Genomic DNA, 23,245 nt, shown 5'->3' with positions numbered 1-23,245 from the left:
TCCCTTCCATGAATTCTGCAAGTGCAACACCCGTCTCCTTCGTGAACACAGAAGAGAAGTGTTCATTTAAGGCCTCATTTATGTCAATTTATTTATTCTGGCTTCAGTACAAATTGTCATTTTTGGTCTCTAACGGACACCATTCTATCCCTCGCTACCTTTTTGCCCTTTGCGTACTTATAAACTACTTCGGAATTTTCCTTTCTCGTGTCTGCCAGCAATATTTCATGCTGCACCTTTGTCTTTCTAATTTTGTGTTTGAAGTACTTCTCTACACTTTCTATATTTGAAGGGCCTCCTCTGTTTTCCATCCTCTATACCTGCCACTTGTTTTCCTTTCATTTTCCTTTCCAAGTCCGCAGTATCGCTTGGCATCCATAGTTTCCTTGATCAATTGCCCGTTCTTTTCATCCTAATGAGAAAACATTGGCTCTAAACTCCTATTATTTCACTTCTGAATGACCCCCATGAGTAGTTGCTTCCAGTTTACTTTGCCAGCCCCTGCCTTTTGAGATTGAATCGATTGTTGGGCCCCAGGATTTGTGATCTATATCAATAGCTTGGCTGAGAGGACCAAATATCAAATTTCCAAGTTGGCTGATGATACAAATCCATCTGGGATTATGAATATGGGGAAGAATGTAAAAGGTTTCAAGAGGATGCAAGTGAATTAAATGAGTAGGTGAAACCATGGTATTTCAAACATACTGTGAAAATTACGGAAAACAAGTTGATTCTTTCAAAGGTATGGGAGTGCAATTAGGAAGGCAAGGAAAATGTTAACCTTTATTACAAGAGGGTTTGGGACAGGAGTGAGTTTATCTTTCTGCTGTTATATAGGCCACTGTGTAGCAGTACCTGAAGTATTATGTTTTGATCTATTTACCTGAAAAACAGCAACCAAGAACAAATCGCAATGAAGAGTCATTAGACTGGTTCATGGGATGACAGTTTTGCCAGGCAAGGAGATTAAGAAGAGCAGGTTTGCATTCTTTGGAGTTTCGAAGAATGAAATATTATCTCATTGAAACTTAGAAATTTCTTTCAGATGGATTCACGGGCGATGTTTTCCTGGCTGAGAACAATCCAGAATCAGAGATGACAATCTTAGAATAAGTGGTGGGACGTTTAGTATTGTACTGAGGATAAATATCTTTTGCCAGGATTATAACACACACAAATGTTGGAGGAACACAGCAGGCCAGGCAGCATCTATGGTGAGGAATAAACAAGTCGATGTTTTAGGCTGAGACCCTTCATTCCACTTCATCAGTCTTGAGGATGTGTTTTGGCCCGAAATGTCAACTGCTTCTCCATTTCAACAGATGTTGCCTGACCTGCTACATTCCTCCAGCATTTTGTGTGTGTTGCTCTGGATTTCCAACATCTGCCGAATCTTTTGTGTTTACGCTTCACCTAGAGAATGGGAAATCATTGGAATTCTTGTTTAAGCTTTGAGTTCACTCAGAACAAAGATTTATCTTGTTTCACTATTTATTTATTTTGTAAGATACAGGTATTTTATGTCCTTGTACTGAATTGCTGCCACAAAACAGCAGGTTTCACATCATATAAGATACTGATAATACAGTAAACCTGATTCTGATTCTAATATAGATTTCCGCATGTGTTGGGGATTAGGGGATACGGCAGTAGTATAGGAAAAATGGCATAGAGGTAGAGAATTAATGAATGGTAGAGCAGGCTCAAAGAATCAGCTGGCCATCTGTTGCACCTTGTGTATATTATTCTTATATTCCACCAACAAAATTGGGAATGAAGATATTGGAATTGAATTTCAGAAATGGATGAAAACACGCAGATTCTTTGCTATTACCGTACATACTCAGCACATGTGATTGATGTTGACTTTGTATGAAATGTGACACATTTACTTCTGGATTTCATCTTTGTAGAAAATATATTCGCCTTTGTCCGGATTTTCAGAGGGTGAATACATCAATGGCACTTTATTGAACTTTGCTTGAAATTTGAAGTAGATTTCCTGACAAAACGAATACATTTTTTAGCCTTTCCACAAGTTGATAAGCACTTATGAGTTTTTCAACTGCTAAGAAAAAAATGCTAAGAGTTTTTGGAACATTTTGTGATAGTGCTTCACATGGTATACATTTAATTCACAATCTGGGAGCCATCTATATGTAAGTGGCATAAGAGATTTATTTACCTTGATTCCTATTTCCTTTCTGCCCTTATCCAATCCTCTCCTCCCTTTCTGTCATCATCTTCTGAAATTTGGGTAATAATAGGCAAGTTTTCCCAAATTTTTCAAAGAAATTTGGATCAAGCATTCTCGACAAACAACAAAACAGAGTAAAGTGGTCTTCCCTATCTTATATTTGTTAACCATGATTAAACAATTGTTTTCAGATATTTTGTTGTCAAATCTCTCATTTTATACCTTTTACTGAAAGAAATACAATGTTAATTTAGTACTGCAAAAATGTCCTAATTCTCTGACAATAGTAGACTGTCTTTAAATAGATTGCTCTCAGTTTGTCTTACCAAGAGAAGCTAGCCAACTTGGCTTTGTACTCTTTGGAGTTTGAATAATGAGAGTTTATATTATTCATCCTAATGGGGCCTGACAAGTAGATGTTGGTATATTTCTGCTTGGGGTAAAATCACAAACAAGGGAACACAGTGACAAAATAAGAGGCCAGTTATTTGAAACTAAGACATGTGCAAGTTTCTTCTCTCACCGGTGTGAATTTCTGGAATTCCCTGCCTCAGAGGCTGCTGGAGGCATCATCATGAAATGTGATTAAGGTGAAGATATAAATATTTGAAACATTGAGGAATTAAGGATTGTGAGGAATTGGTATAGAACAATTGAGGCTAGCATAGATCAGTTGTGAACATGTTGAATAGCAGGGCAGGCTTGAGGGGCTAAATGGCCCACTCCTATTCCTTTTTTCTTGCGTTATTGTCATTTTAGAAACCATGAAAACTAAACTCAGATGCATCATACATGCTATCTCATCTAAGTAGAACTGAAGTATGGCAACTCGCAACACATTGAGGAACTTAACAGGTCAGGTAACATCTAAGGTGGGAAATACACATTAGAAGTTTCAGGTCAAGACCTTTCATTTGGACTGAAATTTATTTATTGGAATACAGCACGTAATAGGCACTCCCAACCCTTTGAGTTGCACTGTTCAGCAATCCCCTAATTTATTCCTAGTCTAGTCATGGGAAGATATACAATGACCAATTAATCTACCAACCTTTACATCTTTGGACTCTGGGAGGAAATGGGGAGAACTGGAGGAAACCCATAATGTCACAAGGAGAGCATACAAATGCCTTACAGGCCACGGCAGGAGAAGAAAGAGGGGAGAAAGCCAGAATAAAAAGATGGAGAGAAGGGGTGGAATAAGAACTGAAGGGTGTTTGGTGGATTCAGGGGAGGGGGAATGTTGAGGGAGTGAAACGTTGACTCAGACCATGAGAAGCCTGCGTTGGGCATTTTCATGCCTTACAAGGCTCAGATTGGAAGTCTGTGTGGGGCACCACTCCTCGCACAGACTAGAGCAATATGTGATTAAGTGCCTTGCTCGAGAGCACAAACACGCTGCCACAGCTGAGGCTCGAACTAGCTGTGGATTCGGGTAAGGGTGAAGTAGAATGGGATTGATGTCAAAAGATAATAAGTGATAAGTGGAAGTAACAAAGGGCTGATGGTGATGGAATCTGATAGGAGAGGAGGGTGGGGCATGGAAGGGGGGAGGGCTAAAGTATTTCCATACCGAGGAACAGCTTGTCTTCTTATCTACCAGTCAAAGCAGCAATAGTAGCCTTGAGGAAGGCACCATAACTGAAGAAAATGTGTAGTTGCAGCAAACTTCCCAACTGAAATCACATTGCTGGACAATTTTCCAGTGTTGTTGTGAAGACAGTTATTATGGAACTGGTAAGTATAATTATAATGCAATGGAGATGATGACACTTTCAGTGTATACTAACAATACAATTCTGTTGAGATTTGTCATGTAGATTAATGTATCATTATTTGAGTGGATCTCTTACCTGATAAGGGCTATGTTGTTGTTTTAGGTTTACACTGTATGCTTTGGACAGCAGGGGGAGAAGATCTGAACCTAGTGCAGTCACCATGAGAACTACCTGTCAACTGATTGATGACAGCAAAGCTGAAGGTAAGCAACTTTGTCCTCAGTTAGACTTCTTTGATAAAGCTATTGCATTTTATAGGTGGTGCTTACAAAACTAGCACAGAGTTCACAGTACTTGGGTTTCAGATTTATTGGATTAAGTTTACAAATAGGTTGTGACACAAAATTAGACAAGAATATAAAAGCAAGGATGTAATGTTGAGATTTTAGAAAGCACTGGTGAGGTCTCATTTGAAGTATTGTGAGCAGGTTTTGGCTGCTTATCTTAGAAAGGATGTGCTGAAACTGAAGAGGATTCAAAGGATGTTCAGAAAAATGTTTTCAGGATTTTACCTCTCTCCCCTTTCTTGATCTTTCTGTCTCTGTCTCTGGAGACAGCTTCTCTACTGATGTCTACTATAAGCCTATGGACTCTTACAGCTACCTGGACTATTCCTCTTCCCACCCTGTCTCTTGCAAAAATGCCATCCCCTTCTCGCAATTCCTCCATCTCCGCCGCATCTGCTCTCAGGATGAGGCTTTTCATTCCAGGATGAAGGAGATATCCTCCTTTTTTGGAGAAAGGGGCTTCCCTTCCTCCACCATCAACTCTGCTCTCAAATGCATTTCTCCCATTTCACGCACATCTGCTGTCACCCCATCCTCCCGCCACCCTACTAGGAATAGGGTTCCCCTCGTCCTCACGCTCACCCCACCAGCCTCTGGTCCAACATATAATTCTCCATAACTTCCGCCACCTCCAACAGGATCCCACCACTAAGCACATCTTTCCCTCCCCACCTCTTTCTGCTTTCCGCAGCGATCACTCCCTACGCAACTCCCTTGTCCATTTGTCCTCCCCCATCCCTTCCCACCGATCTTCCTACAGGCACTTATCCTTGTAAGCGGAACAAGTGCTACACATGCCCTCACACTTCCTTCCTCACCACCATTCAGGGCCCCAGACAGTCCTTCCAGGTGAGGTGACACTTCACCTGTGAGTCGGCTGGGATGATATACTACATCTGGTGCTCCCGATGCGGCCTTCTATATATTGGCGATACCCAACGCAGGCTGGGAGACCGTTTCGCTGAACACCTACGCTCTGTCCACCAGAGAAAGCATGATCTCCCAGTGGCCACACATTTTAATTCCACGTCCCATTCCCATTCTGATATGTCTATCCATGGCCTCCTCTACTGTCAAGATGAAGCCACACTCAGGTTGGAGGAACAACACCTTATATTCCGTCTGGGTAGCCTCCAACCTGATGGCATGAAAATTGACTTCTCTAACTTCCGTTAATGCCCCACCTCCCCTTCGTAACCCATCCCTTATTTATTTATTTATTCTCTCATTCTCTCTCTCTCTCTCTCTCTCTCTCTCTCTCTCTCTCTCTCTCTCTCTCTTTCTCTTTTCCCCCCTCTGTCCCTCTTACTATATCTTCCTCTGGTGATCCCCTCCCCCTTTCTCCCTAGGCCTCCTGTCCCATGATCCTCTCCCTTCTCCAGCCTGGTATCCCTTTTGCCAATCAGCTTTCCAGCTCTTAGCTCCATCCCTCCCCCTCCTGTCTTCTCCTATCATTTTGGATCTTCTCCTATTATTTCGGATCTCCCCTTCCCCCTCCCACTTTCAAATCTCTTTCTATCTCTTCTTTCAGTTAGTCCTGACGAAGGGTCTTAAGCCCGAAACATCGACTATACCTCTTCCTATAGATGCTGCCTGGCCTGCTGCATTCACCGGCATTTTTTATTTGTGTTGCTTGGATTTCCAGCATCTGCAGATTTCCTCGTGTTTGCATTCAGGATTGAATGGCTTGTCATATGAAGTGTGTTTGATGACTCTGGGTCTGTATTCACTAGAATTCAGCTGAATTAGGGAGTGACCTCATTGAAACCTATTGAATGCTGAAAGACCTTGATGGAGTGGACATACAGAAGATGTTTCTTATGATGAAAAAGGCTAAGACTAGAGGACGCAGCCTCAGAATAGAGGGGCGTCCTTTTAGAACGGAGATGAAGAGAAAGTTCTTCAGCCAGAGAGTGCTGAATCTGTGGAATTCTTTGCCACAGGCAGGTGTGGAGGCTAAGTCTTTATGTATAATTAAGGAAGAGGTTGATAGATTCTTGATTGGTCAGGGCATAAAGGGATACAGGGAGAAGCCAGGAGATTGGGGCTGAGAGGAAAATTGGATCAGCCATGATGAAATGGCGGAACAGACTCAATGGGCCAAATGGCCTAATTCTGCCCCTATATCTTATGGTTTTATAGTTGAACACTAGCCGTAATCTTGGGTTGAAAGAAGGTAGGTGATGGTTTGTTATATCATCAGCCATGTTTTCATGGTAAGAAACTAGTAGTATCTTCAGGAATTTCAAACATATATGATACAAAAAATCCAGTCAATTATTCAATGTTATTTTGCAGCCTTTTCTTCCAGAATCATGGATATTACTTGAATTAACAGGAACTTAAAGAATTTATAAATGTGTCTCAATGTGAAGCAGTCTGAATTTGGTTGGGTTGAGTTGTTCTCTGATCTCAGCAATTTATTTGCAAACGTTTTGTCACCTTATGAGGAGACATTATCAGTGCCCTGTTAATTGTGGTGTGACTTCAGATCAGAGAACAACTCAACCCCACCATCAACCACACGAGCTACACATTCTCTGAATTATTTCTGGCCTGAGTTTATTACATAACATTCCTTTTAGGAAATTGTCTGTACCATGCTAGTGCTTATTACTCCCTTTGTTCCTAGATCTATTATATGTAAACTATAATTCCTTCTTAAAATATTTCAAAATTTTTGAAGTTTATTTCAGTTTTTACCTTCATCTGACATGCATTCCAATTTCTGTTTACTGATCTGGAAACGATGTAAATCATCCACTAAAAATAGTGACTTTTCTGTCCAAGTTTCCACTTAGTGAGAATGCTTTAATGTGATTGGTTTCTGATTCATTTGCTAAAATCACTGCTGTTGACGTCAAGGTGGCCTTATGAACTGATGCTCAACAACAACCAATCTCAGAAATGGAAGCATCCACAGCTAAAGATGTCTAGATGGTTGTGAGAATCTTTCCAATGGCATGAATTGTTGCCTTGCAGTTGACGACAAAAATCACCCTTTCTCTTTCCTGAAACGTAGAGTGTGTGTCTTCAGGCTCCTGTACCTGCTCCCTGATGGTAGCAATGAGTAGAGAGCATGCTCTGGGTGATCGGAATCCTTATTGATGGATGCTACCTTCTTGAGGCATCAGTCTCTTTATATCTTCAATAATTATTTCATTCTTCAGTAACAAGTTGGAAAATGAGAAGAGGTATTTGGCATATGGAACTGAATTGCTTATCCCTGCTTGTTTTGTTTTGTAATTTGAAATCATTAAGCTAATTCAAAGTAAGACATGGGAGTCTGAAATTGAATCTAAATTCGTGTTTACTTTAAGTGAGGCATGCACATAGTCAGAGTCATACTTTATTGATCCCGGGGGAAATTGGTTTTCATTACAGTTGCTCTATAAATAATAAATAGTAATAGAACCATAAATAGTTAAATAGTAATAAGTAAATTCTGCCAGTAAATTATGAAATAAGTCCAGGACCAGCCTATCAGCTCAGGGTGTCTGACCCTCCAAGGGAGGAGTTGTAAAGTTTGATGGCCACAGGCAGGAATTACTTCCTGTGATGCTCTGTGCTGCATCTTGGAGGAATGAGTCTCTGGCTGAATGTACTCCTGTGCCCACCCAGTACATTATGTAGTGGATGGGAGACATTGACCAAGATAGCATGCAACTTAGACAGCATCCTCTTTTCAGACACCACCATGAGAGAGTCCAGTTCCATCCCCACAACATCACTGGCCTTACGAATGAGTTTGTTGGTTCTGTTGGTGTCTGCTACCCTCAGCCTGCTGCCCCAGCACACAACAGCAACCATGATAGCACTGGCCACCACAGACTCGTAGAACATCCTCAGCATCATCCGGCAGATGTTAAAGGACCTCAGTCTCCTCAGGAAATCACATGGTAGCGTGATGACGTATGTAATTCACATATTTATGCATAAAGAATTATTTAAATTATAATTTTACACATAATGTATTATTTAAATGAACAGGTTTGCTTTATCAAACAATATATTGCCAAGATTACTCAAATATTACTTAAATATTAAATACACAACACTGCTCTTGTTTTGCATGGTGAATATTAATATCAGCTTTAATTTAGGTTCCACCTTAGTCCCATATAAATCTTTGATAACCAGATGAATTATTTCCAACTCATTTTAATAATCCCAACTTTAAACAAGTCAGATGAATGAAGCTAGCAAAACCTTACTTGATTACAGAATGATGGTAGCAATGGAGGCAAGAGATCTTTGGTAAAACAGAACTCCTCTTTTACCTTAATTGCTCCCTTCTGTTTATAAAATTAATTGAAAGGCAAAGCTACAGATTAGATTCATTCAGAAGCTTTTCCTGAAAGAAAATATCCACTGTAATTGAAAATCGGTGAGTCTAGATAAATATTGACGCAATAATTGCCGCACTGTAACACTTCATTATGACTAACCCTTCTGACTTAAAATCAGTGCAATAAAATCTTATCTAACGATTTTACAAACTGATTTATGAGGTTGCTTGAGTGAAGCCAGCCGCTTACATTTAGGTATTTTCAATTGAGGGCAGCCAGTCATTTGTCATCTCGATTCTTTGCTGTCTTAAGGATACTTATCTAAAGAGGCTGTGAAAGAAATTAACCACATTGGCATGAAACTGATGGACTGCTGAGCTTTGAAATTCCCTCACCATTCTCACTATTCTGATGCTGTAAAGCTAACTGATAGAAACCATTTCACATTTTCTTCTAACTGTGCAAGATTCTGCACAGCTCATTTTTCTAGTCTTTTATTATTAAACCAAAAAATTGATGTGGCCCCATTCTCAATCCATGTCAGAGTTCATAGAGCTAATGCTTGTGAATTAAAAGAAGGTTCGTGACTTGCAAGTTAGGCTTGTAGCTCAGATGGTGTTAGCTGGATTGATGTACAATAAAACAAGTGCATAACTTCACTTCATGAGTACCTTTTTTGAAAAGCTGGACAGCAACTTATATACCACTGTGAGTTATACACAGATTTTTATGGTAAGTAAACATTTCCCCCGTTGCCCATGAAAGCAGGGTCTGACAGAAATGAGGAGGATTTGAGCCTAAACAGTACAGAAATTGTGAAAACTAATTACTGGAGCAGGCAAAGGGGGTTCTGAAACTTTTGCTATTTATTTTACTTCTGAGCTTCATAATGCTGCTTTTGACAGTGGAACTGTTTTACTTTTGTGATGGTGATGGATTTTAAGAAATATGACTTCTTTTGCTATCAATAATTAAGGGCAATAATGGGCCACAGAGAGGGTCTTTTCCAGACTTAAGATTGATGTGCACCCTAACATTAACAAGCCTCTTTAATTCAATAGGAGCGGGGAACCCATTAGCTCAATAGATGATTAAAATAGTTTTATTCCCCTACTTTTGACATTCTTCCCTCGATGGATATGATAGTGCAAGCAGTACAAACAGAAACACCAAGAGAAAGAAAGTCTTGCATTCCTATGGTGGATTAAAAAAAAGAGATGCTGGAAATCTACAATGAAACAAAAGAAAGCAGGAAACATGCCACATGAGAGGCAGCATCTATGGAGAGGGAAATGGAGTAAAGCTTCATGTTGAAAATTTGATACTAGAACTGGGAAAGAGTGCAAAACAAGTAACCGCAGATATTTCTTCTTTCCTAACTATCCATCTAACCTACAACATCAAACTGATCTGATTTTCTCTTGTTCTGTTCTGATGAAGAGATTTGAACTTGAAACTTTAATTCCGATCCTGGTTTCTACCAATGTTACCTCACTTGCTCTGTGTTTCCTGTGTCTCCATGGAGACTTTAGGACAATGAAACATTGCTGTACCATAATAAGCATAACAACCAATCTGTGCACATAAAAATCTTACTATTTTTTGCCTTAGTGGATCAATATTAACTGGGATATCAAGTAAAACTACCTTTGGAAATAAACTTATCAGATTTTCATCCACTCACATTGGGGTTTGGTCTGGGCATTGGTTTAATAACCCATCAAATAGACAACACACGTGATAATGTAGCTCTCTTTCAGGTCAACAGTAGATGCTCAGCGTAACTTTTGCGTTCAGATCCCGTGGTGGACTTTCTAAAATTTGACTGAAACCTTTATTTATTTATTTAGAGAGTCGTGCTCTGCAGCAACCTACCTATTTAAACATTAGTCTAATCACAGGACAGTTTACAATGACCAATTCACCTACTAACTGGTACATCGTTGGACTGGGGGAGGGAATCCATGGTTCATGGGGACAGCGAACAAACTCCTCACAGGGTGGCACTGGAATTGAACTCTGAACTCTGGAATGCCCTGAACTGTAATCGTGTTGCACTAACCGCTATGCTACTGTGGCATCCATTACCATGGTAATAAAGGTCAAATAAAGTGCTGTAAAATACTTGGTAGATGCATAGCTGCATATAGATAATTCCTTGCGTGTTATTGCCAAATTAGCTGAACAGCACAGCCAAGCTGGGTAAGGGCATTCTTATTCCAACTGTTGATACGTTGCATTCATACTATGTTTGGGATAGGTCTTGGAAAACAGTTTCTAATGTTTTTTTTGCAGAAATAGCAGAGCGGATATACAGTCTGTTTAATGGCTACACCAGTGGGAAGGAGCAGCAAACAGCCTACAACATACTGATGGAGATCTCTTCACCCATGGTTTATCGAGTGATACACCATTACAACTCTCACTATGAAAAGTTTGGAGACTTTGGGTGGCGCAGTGAAGATGAACTCGGTCCAAGGTAATTGTGGAAGAGAAAATAAATGGCATTAGATCACAAATAACTGATATTCACGTCAGTTTAAATAAACTCTCTTGATTTCAGTGGCGTAGATTATAAGAAGCACAGCTCGAGAAGGGGATGTCAGTTTGGGGAATTTGCATTGAAATAGCATGCAGGGAAGTGCCAAAGTTGTCAGTTTTGCCACATAATGACCACAAATGCTGGTCACTTTGGCTTGGGTTACCAGGTGATGAGCCACAACATGTCATCTACACGGACTCAGCAGACATTTAATCTGATGTCGGTTCTGTACGAACAAACAATCTGCACCAAAAGCTTAGTAGGTCAAACGACATCTATGGGAGAAAAGCAACTGTCACCATTTCAGGTGGGAACCCTGAATCAGAACTGACAATGTGGAAGGGAGATGGCCGGTACAATAAGGAGAAGGGGAGTGGTGAGAAAGGAGGACAAGTCGATCGATGGAATAAGGAGCCGTGTAAGTTGTGTCAGGTAGGGTAGGGGAGCAGGGATGGAGATAGGAGACAGTGGCATGTGAACTGATGATAGATGGAGGTAGAGGAAGAGAGAGAGGGAAACAGGAAAATTAAAGCAGATGGAGCAGGGTAGGGGGAGAGGAGTGTGAGGATTGGAGACATCTACTGGAGGGAGATAAGCACAAACACAAGAGCATACCAGGGCTGGACTCTGATAGGAAGTGAGAGTGGGAACTATTAAGGAAGAGGGGAATGGTAGCTGGAACCAGGCTGGCAATCTTCCCTCTCCACTCTCAGAACTGAGCAGGCTTTCAACCCGAAACATCGGCAGTTTGCTTCCTCCCACAGAAGTCGCTCAGACCACTGGGTTGTTTTGTTGCTCCAGGTTCCAGTATCTGCATTCTCTTCTGTCTCAATCCATTCTCTATTCTTCTGGATGTAAAATCTTAGCGATATAGAGCCATAAAACACTACAGTACAGAATCCAGCCCTTTGGACCATCTAGTCCGTGGCGAACTATTAACCTGCGTAATCCCAAAGACCTGCATCCCCATAGTCGTCCATACCATACCCTTCCCATCTATGTATCCATCCAAAAGTCTTAAATGTTGAAATTGATCCCGCATCTGCTACTTCCACCAGCAGTTTGTTCCTCTCTCTCACCACCCTGAGTAACAAAGTACCCCCTCAGATTCCCCTTAAATATTCACTATTCACCCTTAACCCATGACTTCTAGTTCTAAAAAATAAGGCATCCGTTAGTCTTGCGAGACCATGGATCTGCTCCGGAAAAGTCTTCACTCTCCAGGGCGCAGGCCTGAGCAAGGTTGTATGGAAGACCGGCAGTTGCCAATGCTGCAAGTCTCCCCTCTCCATGACACTGATGTTGTCCAAGAGAAGGACAAGGGCCGATACAGCTTGGTACCGGTGTCGTCGCAGAGCACTGTGTGGTTAAGTGCCTTGCTCAAGGACACAACACGCTGACTCGGCTGGGTCTCGAACTCACAACCTTCAGGTCGCTAGTCGAATGCCTTAACCACTTGGTCACATGCCCACAACTAGAACTAGACTTCTAGTTCTAGTCTCACCCAAACTCAATGTTTTCATTTATCTATACCCCTCATAATTGTGAAAATACCTGTGTTAAATCTCCCCTCATTCTCCAATGCTCTAGGAAATAAAGTACTAACCGATTCAACTTTTCTCTATACATCAGGAACATCCTTGTAAATTTTCTCTGCATTCTTTCAACCGTATTGATATCTTTCTTGTAGGTAGGTGAACAGAAATTCACACAGTACTCCAAATCAAGCCTCAGCAATGGCTCTTCATCTCACTTAAATACTTTCTGTGAGATTTCCAAGTACATATATGTCACCATATACAGCCCTGAGATTCATTTTCTTGCGGGCATACTTAATAAATCCAGAATGGAATAATAACCATAACAGAATTAATGAAAGACCTCACAATCAAAGCATTAAATTGTAAGAAGGAAGGAGTTTTTACTGATATAAAGCAATAGGCATTTGAGCTGATGGCAGCAATCTTTTGTTTCAGTAAGCTGATCAGCGTTCCAGGCTGAGTAACTGAGTGGTGGATCCATCATTTAGGGTAGATCATGAAACCATCCCCCACACATTCTGATGACTTTACTTCTGCTTCACAGCTGCTTTGGCATGTTTCATAACTCTGTCCTCCTTTGGGTGAGGGAGAAGGGTAACCTCACGCCAATACCTAGTGCCTCAATTTTCCCCTCCTTCCTTAAAAGGGAAGACAGAGGAGAAATGACTTGAGACTTTTCCTGTCATTCATCAAGGATGAAACAAGAGTCTGAAAAGCATGAAAATTATTTTTTTAATTTTAAACAAATTTTGGCTTGATTCAGCCTTTATTTAAAAATCTTTAAAAAATGCGGATATTGGAAATTTAAAACGAAAACAAAAATGTTGTAAACGCTTAACATTTCATGTCGCATTTGTTGAAAGAGAAAAGGAGTTAATATTTCCAGTTGGAGACTCTTTATCTTGTGTTTAATCTGCCTCTCTTTTCACACATACTGCCTGACTAGCTAAGTCATTTCAGGCTCAATTGTCAATAAACAGAGTTTGGACATAAACAGATGAAACACTAGTGAGCAACATTACCTTGGCATGTGATATGCCACAAAAACTGTGGATGTGAAGAGGATGTTTTGTATGGTTGGGGAATCTAAGGCCAGAGGACACCGTACTGGAGTAGAGGGACGTCCGTTTACAATGGAGATGAGGAGGAATTTCTTTAGCCAGAGAGTGGTGAATCTGTGGAATTTGTTGTCACAGGCGGCTGTGGAGCCCAAGTCACTGGGTATATTTAAGGCGGAGGTTGATAGATTCTTAATTAGTCGGGTCATGAAGAGACCTGGGGAGAAGGCAGAAGATTGGGGCTGAGATGGAAAATAGATCAACCATGATGAAATGGAGGGACAGACTCGATGGGCCAAATGGCCTAATTCTTTTCTGTGATCAGTTCTAGTTGCCTCACTACAGGAAGGATGTGGAAACCATAGAAAGGGTGCAGAGGAGATTTACAAGGATGTTGCCTGGATTGGGGAGCATGCCTTATGAGAATAGGTTGAGTGAACTCGTCCTCTTTTCCCTGGAGCGATGGAGGATGAGAGGTGACCTGATAGAGGTGCATAAGATCATGAGAGGCATTGATCGTGTGGATAGTCAGAGGCTTTATCCCAGGGCTGGAATGTCTAGCATGAGAGGGTACAGATTAAGGTGCTTGGGATGTCAGGGGTACGTTTTTTAAGCAGAGAGTGGTGGGTGCGTGGAATAGGCTGCTGGTGATGTTGGTGGAGGTGGATACGATAGGGTCTTTTAAGAGACTCCTGGACAGGTAGATGGAGCTCAGAAAAATAGAGGGCTACGGGTAACCCTAGGTAATTTCTAAGGTAAGGACATGTTTGGCACAGTTTTGTGGGCCGAATGGCCTGTATTGTGCTGTAGGTTTTTCTACGTTTCTATGTTTTCCTATATCTCATAGTCTTATGGTCTAAAAACCTCTTAAAGGAGACAAAATAAGGCCAATTTATATGTATTAGTCAAAAATATCCAGGTATACAGATGAAGGACAGTGGTATAAAATTACAATGTTTGCTACAACTATAAGGTTATAATACCTTTCTATCTGAAGTTGCAACGTAAGTTTTATTGTCCAAGTGGCTTTCTTCTCTGCTGTAAGTGATGGGGACTGAATTGCCACTGGAATCTCCTGTTTGTCTGAGGTAACGTCAGAAGCATTTACAGAAAAAAAAAATGGCAAGGGAATCCAGTGACATAATTTACTGCTAATTCTTTATTGTTAGAAATCAACTGCATTAACTTTTATAGCATGCACAAGATCTCTGAAAAAGATGGGTAACAGAAAGCAGTTCTTCTGAGATTCCTTTAGAGGAAAGATAGTAAAATAAACACATAGAAACAGCTGATCTATAATGAATTTTTAATATATGGTTTTGATAGCAGCATCATGTTGAGAGTTGAAGCCCAAAATTATACAGCGTATTTCTCAAAATTTATCCCTGAAAATATCTAAAACTTTAAAAACATCATTATTTGTCGTTAATCTGATTTGAGAATCAGATCGTGAGAACTTTCAGAGAAGAGTTACAAACTCAATAACATTGAAATTGATCAATTATAGAACTTCTGAACACAAGTTGCTGATAGATTCTGATAAGCATGATGTTACAGAAGATTGCTGTTTGCACGTTTTCTGGTGACACATAGCACACTTGGCATCACTCACTTGACAGACTGCATTCTGAAGTACAGACAGGTGGTGCTGAACATGTCTAAGGTCAGTAAAGTAAAACATGACATATGGTTACATCAGTGTCTTTGATAATTATTCCATGAGAGAATGATTATACATGGAACTTGTACTTCCTGAAAACAATTTGCTTTTTTTCTAACAAAACAATATGTGGTAAACTTAAATACTGCTGCCATGAAATAAAAATACAAAATGCTTAAATACTCAGCAGGTTAGGCAGTGTCCTTGGAAAGAAAGTGAGTGCTATGTTTCAGACTAATCGGCTTACAACAGAACACTGAAGTAAGTTCTGATGGCAGATCTGAAACACAAATCTTTCTCTCTGCACAGATTTGGGAAGACAGGAAATTCTATGTCTTTCATGCTCAGGAATATCAAAATTATGGCAATTGTACAAGTTGTTCCTCATAGGGTGCATTTGCCATCAGGCAAAGAAAAAGAGCGACCAAACGGAGCATGACATTGTTTCAATGACCAAACCTCTTTGTCAGCCTTTCTGCTTGCAGGTAGAATCCCTGATCCCTGGAGCTATTCTATAAAGCATGACCGCATCCTCTTCAGGACCTTCACACCCATTTCACAGAGATGACTAAAAGAGTAAAAATAATGAAGCTTCAAAAAAAACATTAAGAACATCCTGCCCAACGTCTTCACGCCATTGAAAATGGATCACATGTAGTAACTGTTGTCTGAAGGGGTACTTCCAGTCTAAATAAGCTGCTAACAACAGCTATATTCTTACTGAAGTAGAGAACTACCAACTTTATTAATGTTAAATGTCAGAAAAGTGGGCCTCAGGATACCCAGAGGAACAGTGCAAAATAACTTGTTACTGAATGCGAGAGTGATGCCCACAGAAGTGAAACCAGATGTCAGGTTTATCTATGAAATGCTCCCCTCGTCACTTGGGAACTTTAATATCTGGTGGGAGATTTTTTTAAGTGATGGTTAGAACCCAAGAGTTGTATTGACACGCAGTCAGAAGCTGAAGAAGCTCAAAGCAGAGAGTTGAATACGTCCTGGAAGCATTTCCACACAGCACTGGAGACTGCTACAGGCCAGCAGTCTAATACATCATGTGTAATCCTCAATGCACAGTGCAAAGCTCATGCAACAAGTGTGTTTAATAGCTTCATTTGTGATGTTAACTATACACTGTCAAGAATTAAGAGGAATATTTCAGGAGGATTTAATAGACTGCCTGACAATAAGAAAATTAGAAAATTATGCCTACATTTGCCTTCTGTGCATTATAACACAATCGGTCCACTGGCCAAAATAGTCTCATCTAAAACCCACAACAAGGAATCGTTTGTAAATTCCAGTCTGTTCAGACTTTGTGAGCAGCCGAGTCAGGGATATAGGAAGCACTGACAGGGTTACTTGGACTGTTTACAAGGATGCAATAATACTACTGAAACACAGCAGTAGAAACACTTTTGCAGCTGCGGATTTACTAAGTTCATTGACTCTTCCTGTTCTGTTAAACATCTTGAGCCTCTGAAGATGCTTGGAGAGGAGCACACATGGAGGATATTTTCCCAGAAGTTGAGTAAGCCCAGCAATGGCATCAAAGCTTTGAAAATATCTCTGATAATCAGGCTTTTAAAAATAATTCAAACTTAAACGTACTGTGATATATGCATTTAATTAGATGAATGCTTTTAGCTCTTGGCAACAGGAAAGTTCTTAAAAAAGTTTGAGGTTCTTTTAAAATAAGGTATTAACTAACATTACTTGAATTAGTTACACTTATAATTCCATATTATGTTTCCCTGCCACACCAAGTCCTTTTTCTTTTAGCTTTAAATTTAGTTATAACCATCAAACACTATAGCGTAAAATAAAATAAAGCTAAATAAGAGATGAACTTATCTTCACTTTTCATTTTAATCATTGTCAGAGACCCCATTCAGCCAAGCTGGTTTAAAGCTGAGGGACACATATGTATTTTACATCCAGTTCCTCAGCTCAACATGTTTGTCAGTAGTAGATAGGGTAGTATTGATTCTTTTTGTTCCACCCATTCATCCCCCATGCTCTTTGCAACTTAACACTGTTCATTTCGATGTGCTGATCCCTGACCTCCCCTTGTGCCAAGATAAAGCCACCCTCACGGTGGAGGAGGATTCCATCTGGGTACCCTCCAACCTGATGACATGAATATTGATTTCTCCTTCCAGTGAACAAAATTACCCTCCCCCAGTTCCCCACTCTGGCCTTTTACTTCTTCTCACCTGCCAATTACTTCCACCTGGGGTCCTCCCCTCCTTCCCTTTGTCCTATGGTCCACTCTCTTCTCCTATCAGATTTGTTCTTCTCCATCCCTTTTCCACCCACCTGGCTTCATCTATCACCTTCCAGCCAGCTGCTTTCTCCTCCCCTCATTAATTCAGGCACCTCCCCCCCCTTCCCTCTCAGTCCTGCTGTGTTCCTCCAGCATTTTGTGTATGTTACTCACTTCTGGTTCTTGTTGTGTCTTTAATATTTCAGTAATATTTGAGCTAACTTGCAAATATATTGTTTGATGAAACATTCTTTATTGTTTATACAGTTCATTTTGGTAATATATAAAAATACGTGAATTTCATACGCCATGACTCTGCCTCATGATACGTGCGCGCCTTGCTTAAAGTAAGCACAAGTTAGGCTCACAACTCCAGTCGTGTGTCTTCAGTTTTAATTAGTTTAATGTTTTGAAGTTAGAAAACCTAACAGTTCCAATGAAAGGTCTTTGACCTGTAGCATTAACTCTGCTTTGCTTTTCACAAATGCTGCCTGTCCTGCTGAGCGTTTCCAGCATTTTCTGTGCTTATAACAAGTTTCATGTGTTCACGTAATAGTCCTGTTAGCAGAGTTCAGGTGTATCCAGTTATCTCCCATTAACAGGTTGAACCGAGGTCCATTTTTTACGGACTGCTAATTTGATTGTCTTTGAGACTCTTTGGAATTTGTCAACTGATTATGACCCTCCAATTTCTCAGGATTTACAAAGCATTCCCACAATAGATTGCAAAAGCAATACAACCTGATGTTTTTGGGACGTTATGAGACAGGGTATTCCACTCATATAACTTGTCTGAAAACTGCCTATACCTCCATTACTTCTACTCCTTCCAAGATAAGGTCTGAAAATATAATCTTTCTGAAAGCTCTCTCTCTGTCAAAGGTTGAAATTGTACAATCATGGGAATAAAGATTGATTTAGACAAATCTTGGCCTTGGGTGGTAAGATTAGAACCATGTCATAAAAATGCCATTTCTTCATTTCATTTTTTTTAATCTGGATAATTTGAAAGGAGGAAATAAAGAACATTATAAATGTTGTCCTCTTATCTGCCTATCACTTCCCTCTGGATGCCCTCCTCTTTCCCTTTTTCCTATGGTCCATCCTCCTCTCCGATCAGATCCCTTCCTATCCAACCTTATATCTTTCCCACCCACTTGGCTTCCTCTATCACCTTCCAGCTGTCCTCCTTCCCCCCCACCCCCCAGCTTTTTATTCTGGCATCTTCTCCCTTCCTTTCCAGTGCTAAAGAATGGTCTCGGCCCAAAACATTGACTATTCATTTCCATAGATGCTACCTGACCTGCTGAGTTCCTCCAGCATTTTGTGTGTGTTGTTTTGGATTTCCACTGTCTGCAGACTTTCTCGTGTTTGAAATGTTAATATACTGATTTGTGGGAAGAGAAGAGGGAGTATATCAAAAGTATGTTGGGATAGCGTATAGCTTGGTGGAAATATTAGATTTTTTTGCTTTCCATGAAGGAAATATTAACTTAGAAAAACGGCTCACTGAGAAAAAGCAGAATCCATCGAACTGAGTTGCGCAAAGCTGAAATTGCAAAAGCACTTGTAGAATCTTGAAAATGGAGAATTGGTTCCTGCAGCCTGTTGCCAGTAATCAAATTGTTCAACATTTCAGGATGACCAGTATTATGCTGTTCACCAGAGCAATCAGTCAGTCCTCTGACATATGGAGCGTAATCACCAACATAGACCATCTGGGTCATGTGACATGTTTCAGTGCTCTCTGTGAATATGTTCTTGCTGTTCTGCACCAAAAAGCAAAATCTGTTTGTAATTATATTCCCCATTGATTCTCCATTTGCCTTTAGCAAGCGTCCAGCTCTGGCACTTGCTCTCATACTTAGCAAATGGACAGGTTCATAGACATTGTTCCTCAAACTTGAATAAACTGCAGTAGACTATCCCTGGAGCAGAATATTTTACCGCTTTGGTAAAATCCATTACAACGTAGTTAAAAATGTAAAATAATTGCTCCTCTGCCTCCTTCTGGTTGGTTTCAGTGGTTAGTGATTAAATAGTGCAAACTATTAACTTCCTTAATGGTAAAATAATTTGAACAATATTTCACAAACAAGGGAAAATATGCAGATGCTGGAAATCCAAGCAACACACACAAAATGCTGAAGGAACTCAGGAGGCCAGGCAGCATCTATGGAAAAAAGTTTTGGGATGAAACCCTTTGGCAGGACCCTGAACAATATTTTCTGATTTTTTTTTACAATGTCTATGTTATTAATTGAATACAAAGAATCAAAGAGTGACTCTCAACCATAGTATTTCTGTTTTTATTGTCTGAGGAGACAGATGAGGTGTTTTCCAGAGTTCCTTTTTTAATTGCCTTCAAACCTTCAGGGAATGATGGCTGAAAGTTAATGAAGAATATGTAGTCAAGGTATTCTGATCTTTGTGAATGTGTGCTAAAATTGATGGGACTTAATGGAGCAGTTATTTTTTCTTCCCTGTCTGTCACTTTGCATGTTTTGTTTATTGTTTATGGAAATGAAGTGATGAAAAGTACCTCCACTTTGCACTCTATACTGCTCCAGTAGAATATGTTACTCTGTAAAACAAGGGAAGCAAACATTTCCCCAACTTATAGTTGATGGATTGAATAAACAGCATCATTTTGACTGGAGAAACTTTCCCCTATATTCTGAAGGGTTGTTTAGAACATTGTCATTTTTCTGAGTATTTGCAATGATGAAATTCATGACAGGATTGTCTCTCGAACCATTCATAATCATATGGTAAATTTGTGTTGGAATAGGTATGTTGCTTGCAACTGTAGAAAGTCTTAAATTGCTTCCTTAGCTTTGACTTATTTCATCATGCCTTAAAATATATGTTTAGTCAGATGGATGCTTTCAGCTTTTGGCAACAGCAAAACTTCTTTAAAAAGGAAATGGTTCTTAACAATAAGCTATTAACTAAGATTTTTAAATTGCTTACAGTTATAATTTCATATTCCACTTCCCTGTCATATTAAGTCCTTTTTCATTTCGACTTCAAGGCAATGATTCTTATGTCAGTTGGGAGACCAGCATTACTGGTTGCTATCTTCCCATGGTCACCAATCATTGCTGTTTCTGACCTGTGGACTCAAGGTCTCCTTTCCTGAGATAAACATCACTCTCTTGGTTGTTTCTTTATTTTCATTCCCTCTCCTTCCCTGGGGAAAGGGAAAGCTGAAAAACTTGTAAAACAAGACCTTTAAAATGCTAACAAACAAACTCAGATCCCTGGCTCTCCACATTGGCAGTCCAAATGTAACTGCAGTTTTTGGCTGTGTTCCTGTAATCTCACCGCCAACTGCATTAATAATGGCAGGTTTCTCATGAAAACAGGATTTCTTGCTTTCGTTCCAAGAAATGTAGTCAGGTTACATGTGGTATCAGTATGATTACTAAGACTGACTACCTGATCATGTGTTGGAGCAACATACACCTGAGAAATGTACTTACTTACCATATCCTTTTCTTGTAAAGTGTATTTGCTTCCACTCCGGTTATATTATTAGTCACAAGGTGAGTCAGGTGAGGGAGAAGGTGTGTAAGTTTGGGAAGGGAAAGAGGAGTGGTGAGGTGGCCACAGCAAGGAGGAAAATAAGGGGGAGGGGCAGAAAGGGAAGGCAATGGAGTGATCACCAAAGGTTAGAGAAATTGATATTGAATCTGTCAGGTCGGAGATTATCAAGAGGGAATATGAGGTTCTACACCTCCAACCTACGCCTGGCCTCATCTTCGCAGCAGAGGAGGCCGTGGACTGACATGTTATTGTGGGAATGGGAAGAAGAATTGAACTGGATTGCTACCCATCGGTGGTTCACAAGAATGATCTGAGGACTGATAAGCTTTAAAATGAAGAGCATTTGATGTCGCTAGACCTGTACTCAATGGGGGTGGGGGTGGTGTTGATCTCATTGAAACCTACTGGAGACTGAAAGGTTTGGACAGAATAGGCATGGAATTGAATTGAATTCAATTGAATTGACTTTATTTCTGACATCCTTCATATATATGAGGAGTAGAAATCTTTACATGTCCGCCTAAATGTGCAATGTGCAATTTATAGTAATTTGTAATAAATAATATGTACAACAGGACAATCAATATAGCATAGAAATACAATTGTATCGGCGTGAATTAATCAGTCTGATGGCCTGGTGGAAGAAGCTGTCCCGGAGCCAGTTGGTCCTGGCTTTTATGCTGTGGTACCGTTTACCGATGGTAGCAGTTGTGGTTGGGGTGACTCGGGTTCCCAACGATCCTTTGAGCCCTTTTTACACACCTGTCTCTGTAAATGTCCTGAATAGTAGGAAGTTCACATCCATAGATGCGCTGGGCTGTCCGCACCACTCTCTGCAGAGTCTTGTGATTGAGGGAAATACAGTTTCCATATCAGGCAGTGATGCAGCCAGTCAGGATGCTCTCAATTGTACCTCTTTAGAAAGTTCTTAGGATTTGAGGGCCCATACCAAACTTCTTCAACCATCTGAGGTGAAAGAGGCACTGCTGTGCTTTTTTCACCACAAAGCCAGTATGTACTGACCGCGTGAGATCCTCAGTGATGTGTATGCCAAGAAACTTAAAGCTGTTCACCCTGTCAACCCTAGATCCATTAATCTCAATAGGGGTTAGCCTGTCTTCGTTCCTCCTGTAGTCCACAAACAGCTCCTTTGTTTTTGCAACATTGAGGGAGAGTTTACTTTCTTGACACCACTGTATTAGGGTGATGACTTCTTCTCTGTAAGCTGCCTCATTATTATTTGAGATAAGGCCATATTGATGCTGTGGGTGATGACACAGTCATGGGTATACAGAGAGTAAAGGAGGGGGCTTAGGACACAGCCCTGAGGGGCATCTGTGTTGAGGTTCAGAGGGGCACAGGTGAGCGAGCCCAGACTTACCACCTGCCGGCGATCTGACAGGAAGTCCAGGATCCAGCTACACAAGGCAGGGTGAAGGCCAAGGTCTCTGAGCTTCTTGTTGAGCCTGGATGGAACTATGGTGTTGAATGCAGAACTGTAGTCCAAGAACTGCATTCTCACATGAGCATCATTCTTCTCCAGATGTATAAGGATGGTGTGTAGAACTGTGGCTATTGTGTCATCTGTCAATCAGTTGTGTCGATAGGTGAATTGTAGGGGGTCCAGTGTGGGTGGTAGCATGCTGCAGATGTAGTTCTTGACCAGCCTGTCAAAGCATTTGCTTATTATTGAGGTGAGTGTGACAGGACGCCAGTCGTTCAGACATGTTACCTTGGTCTCTTTAGGTACAGGGACAATGGTGGATGTTTTGAAGCAGGAGGGCACTCTACACTGGGAGAGGGAGAGATTAAAAATGTCTGTAAACACACCTGCCAGGTGTGCCACACACATCCTGAGTACCCGTCCTGGGATGTTATTGGGTCCCGCAGCTTTGCGGCTGTCCACTCGCTGGAAACATCTGCTTACTTCAGAATGATTCCAAACGTTTGGTTTATTGATCGATACAGAATGTCCCTCTGGTGCTTCCTGCTTCCTCGCCTCTCCCTCCACCTTTAGGCAAGATTTCTCTCTCCTTGTCCCCTTCCCACTCTCAGTCCACAACGGAGACCCATAT

At 40.7% G+C, this 23,245-nt stretch overlaps 1 protein-coding gene across 4 annotated transcripts in view; it reads left to right on the top strand.

Annotated features, from left to right (window-relative positions):
- The window catches only part of LOC140186350 (astrotactin-2-like), a 1,795,681-nt gene that overhangs the window by 1,736,676 nt on the left and 35,760 nt on the right, over positions 1–23,245 (top strand). For 3 of the 4 annotated variants that reach the window (XM_072240512.1, XM_072240511.1, XM_072240510.1), the window contains 2 exons: positions 4,081–4,181; positions 10,850–11,033. In XM_072240512.1, the coding sequence (XP_072096613.1) occupies positions 4,081–4,181; positions 10,850–11,033 (285 nt within the window). Of the gene's footprint in view, positions 1–4,080; positions 4,182–10,849; positions 11,034–23,245 lie in introns of those variants that run through there. The other variant, XM_072240513.1, reaches the window with a different exon arrangement.

This window comes from Mobula birostris, chromosome 22, assembly GCF_030028105.1.
Source record: "Mobula birostris isolate sMobBir1 chromosome 22, sMobBir1.hap1, whole genome shotgun sequence".
Lineage (NCBI taxonomy): Eukaryota > Metazoa > Chordata > Chondrichthyes > Myliobatiformes > Myliobatidae > Mobula > Mobula birostris.
Note: the sequence above shows the minus strand (reverse complement) of the source record. Positions and strands in the feature narration are given on the sequence as shown.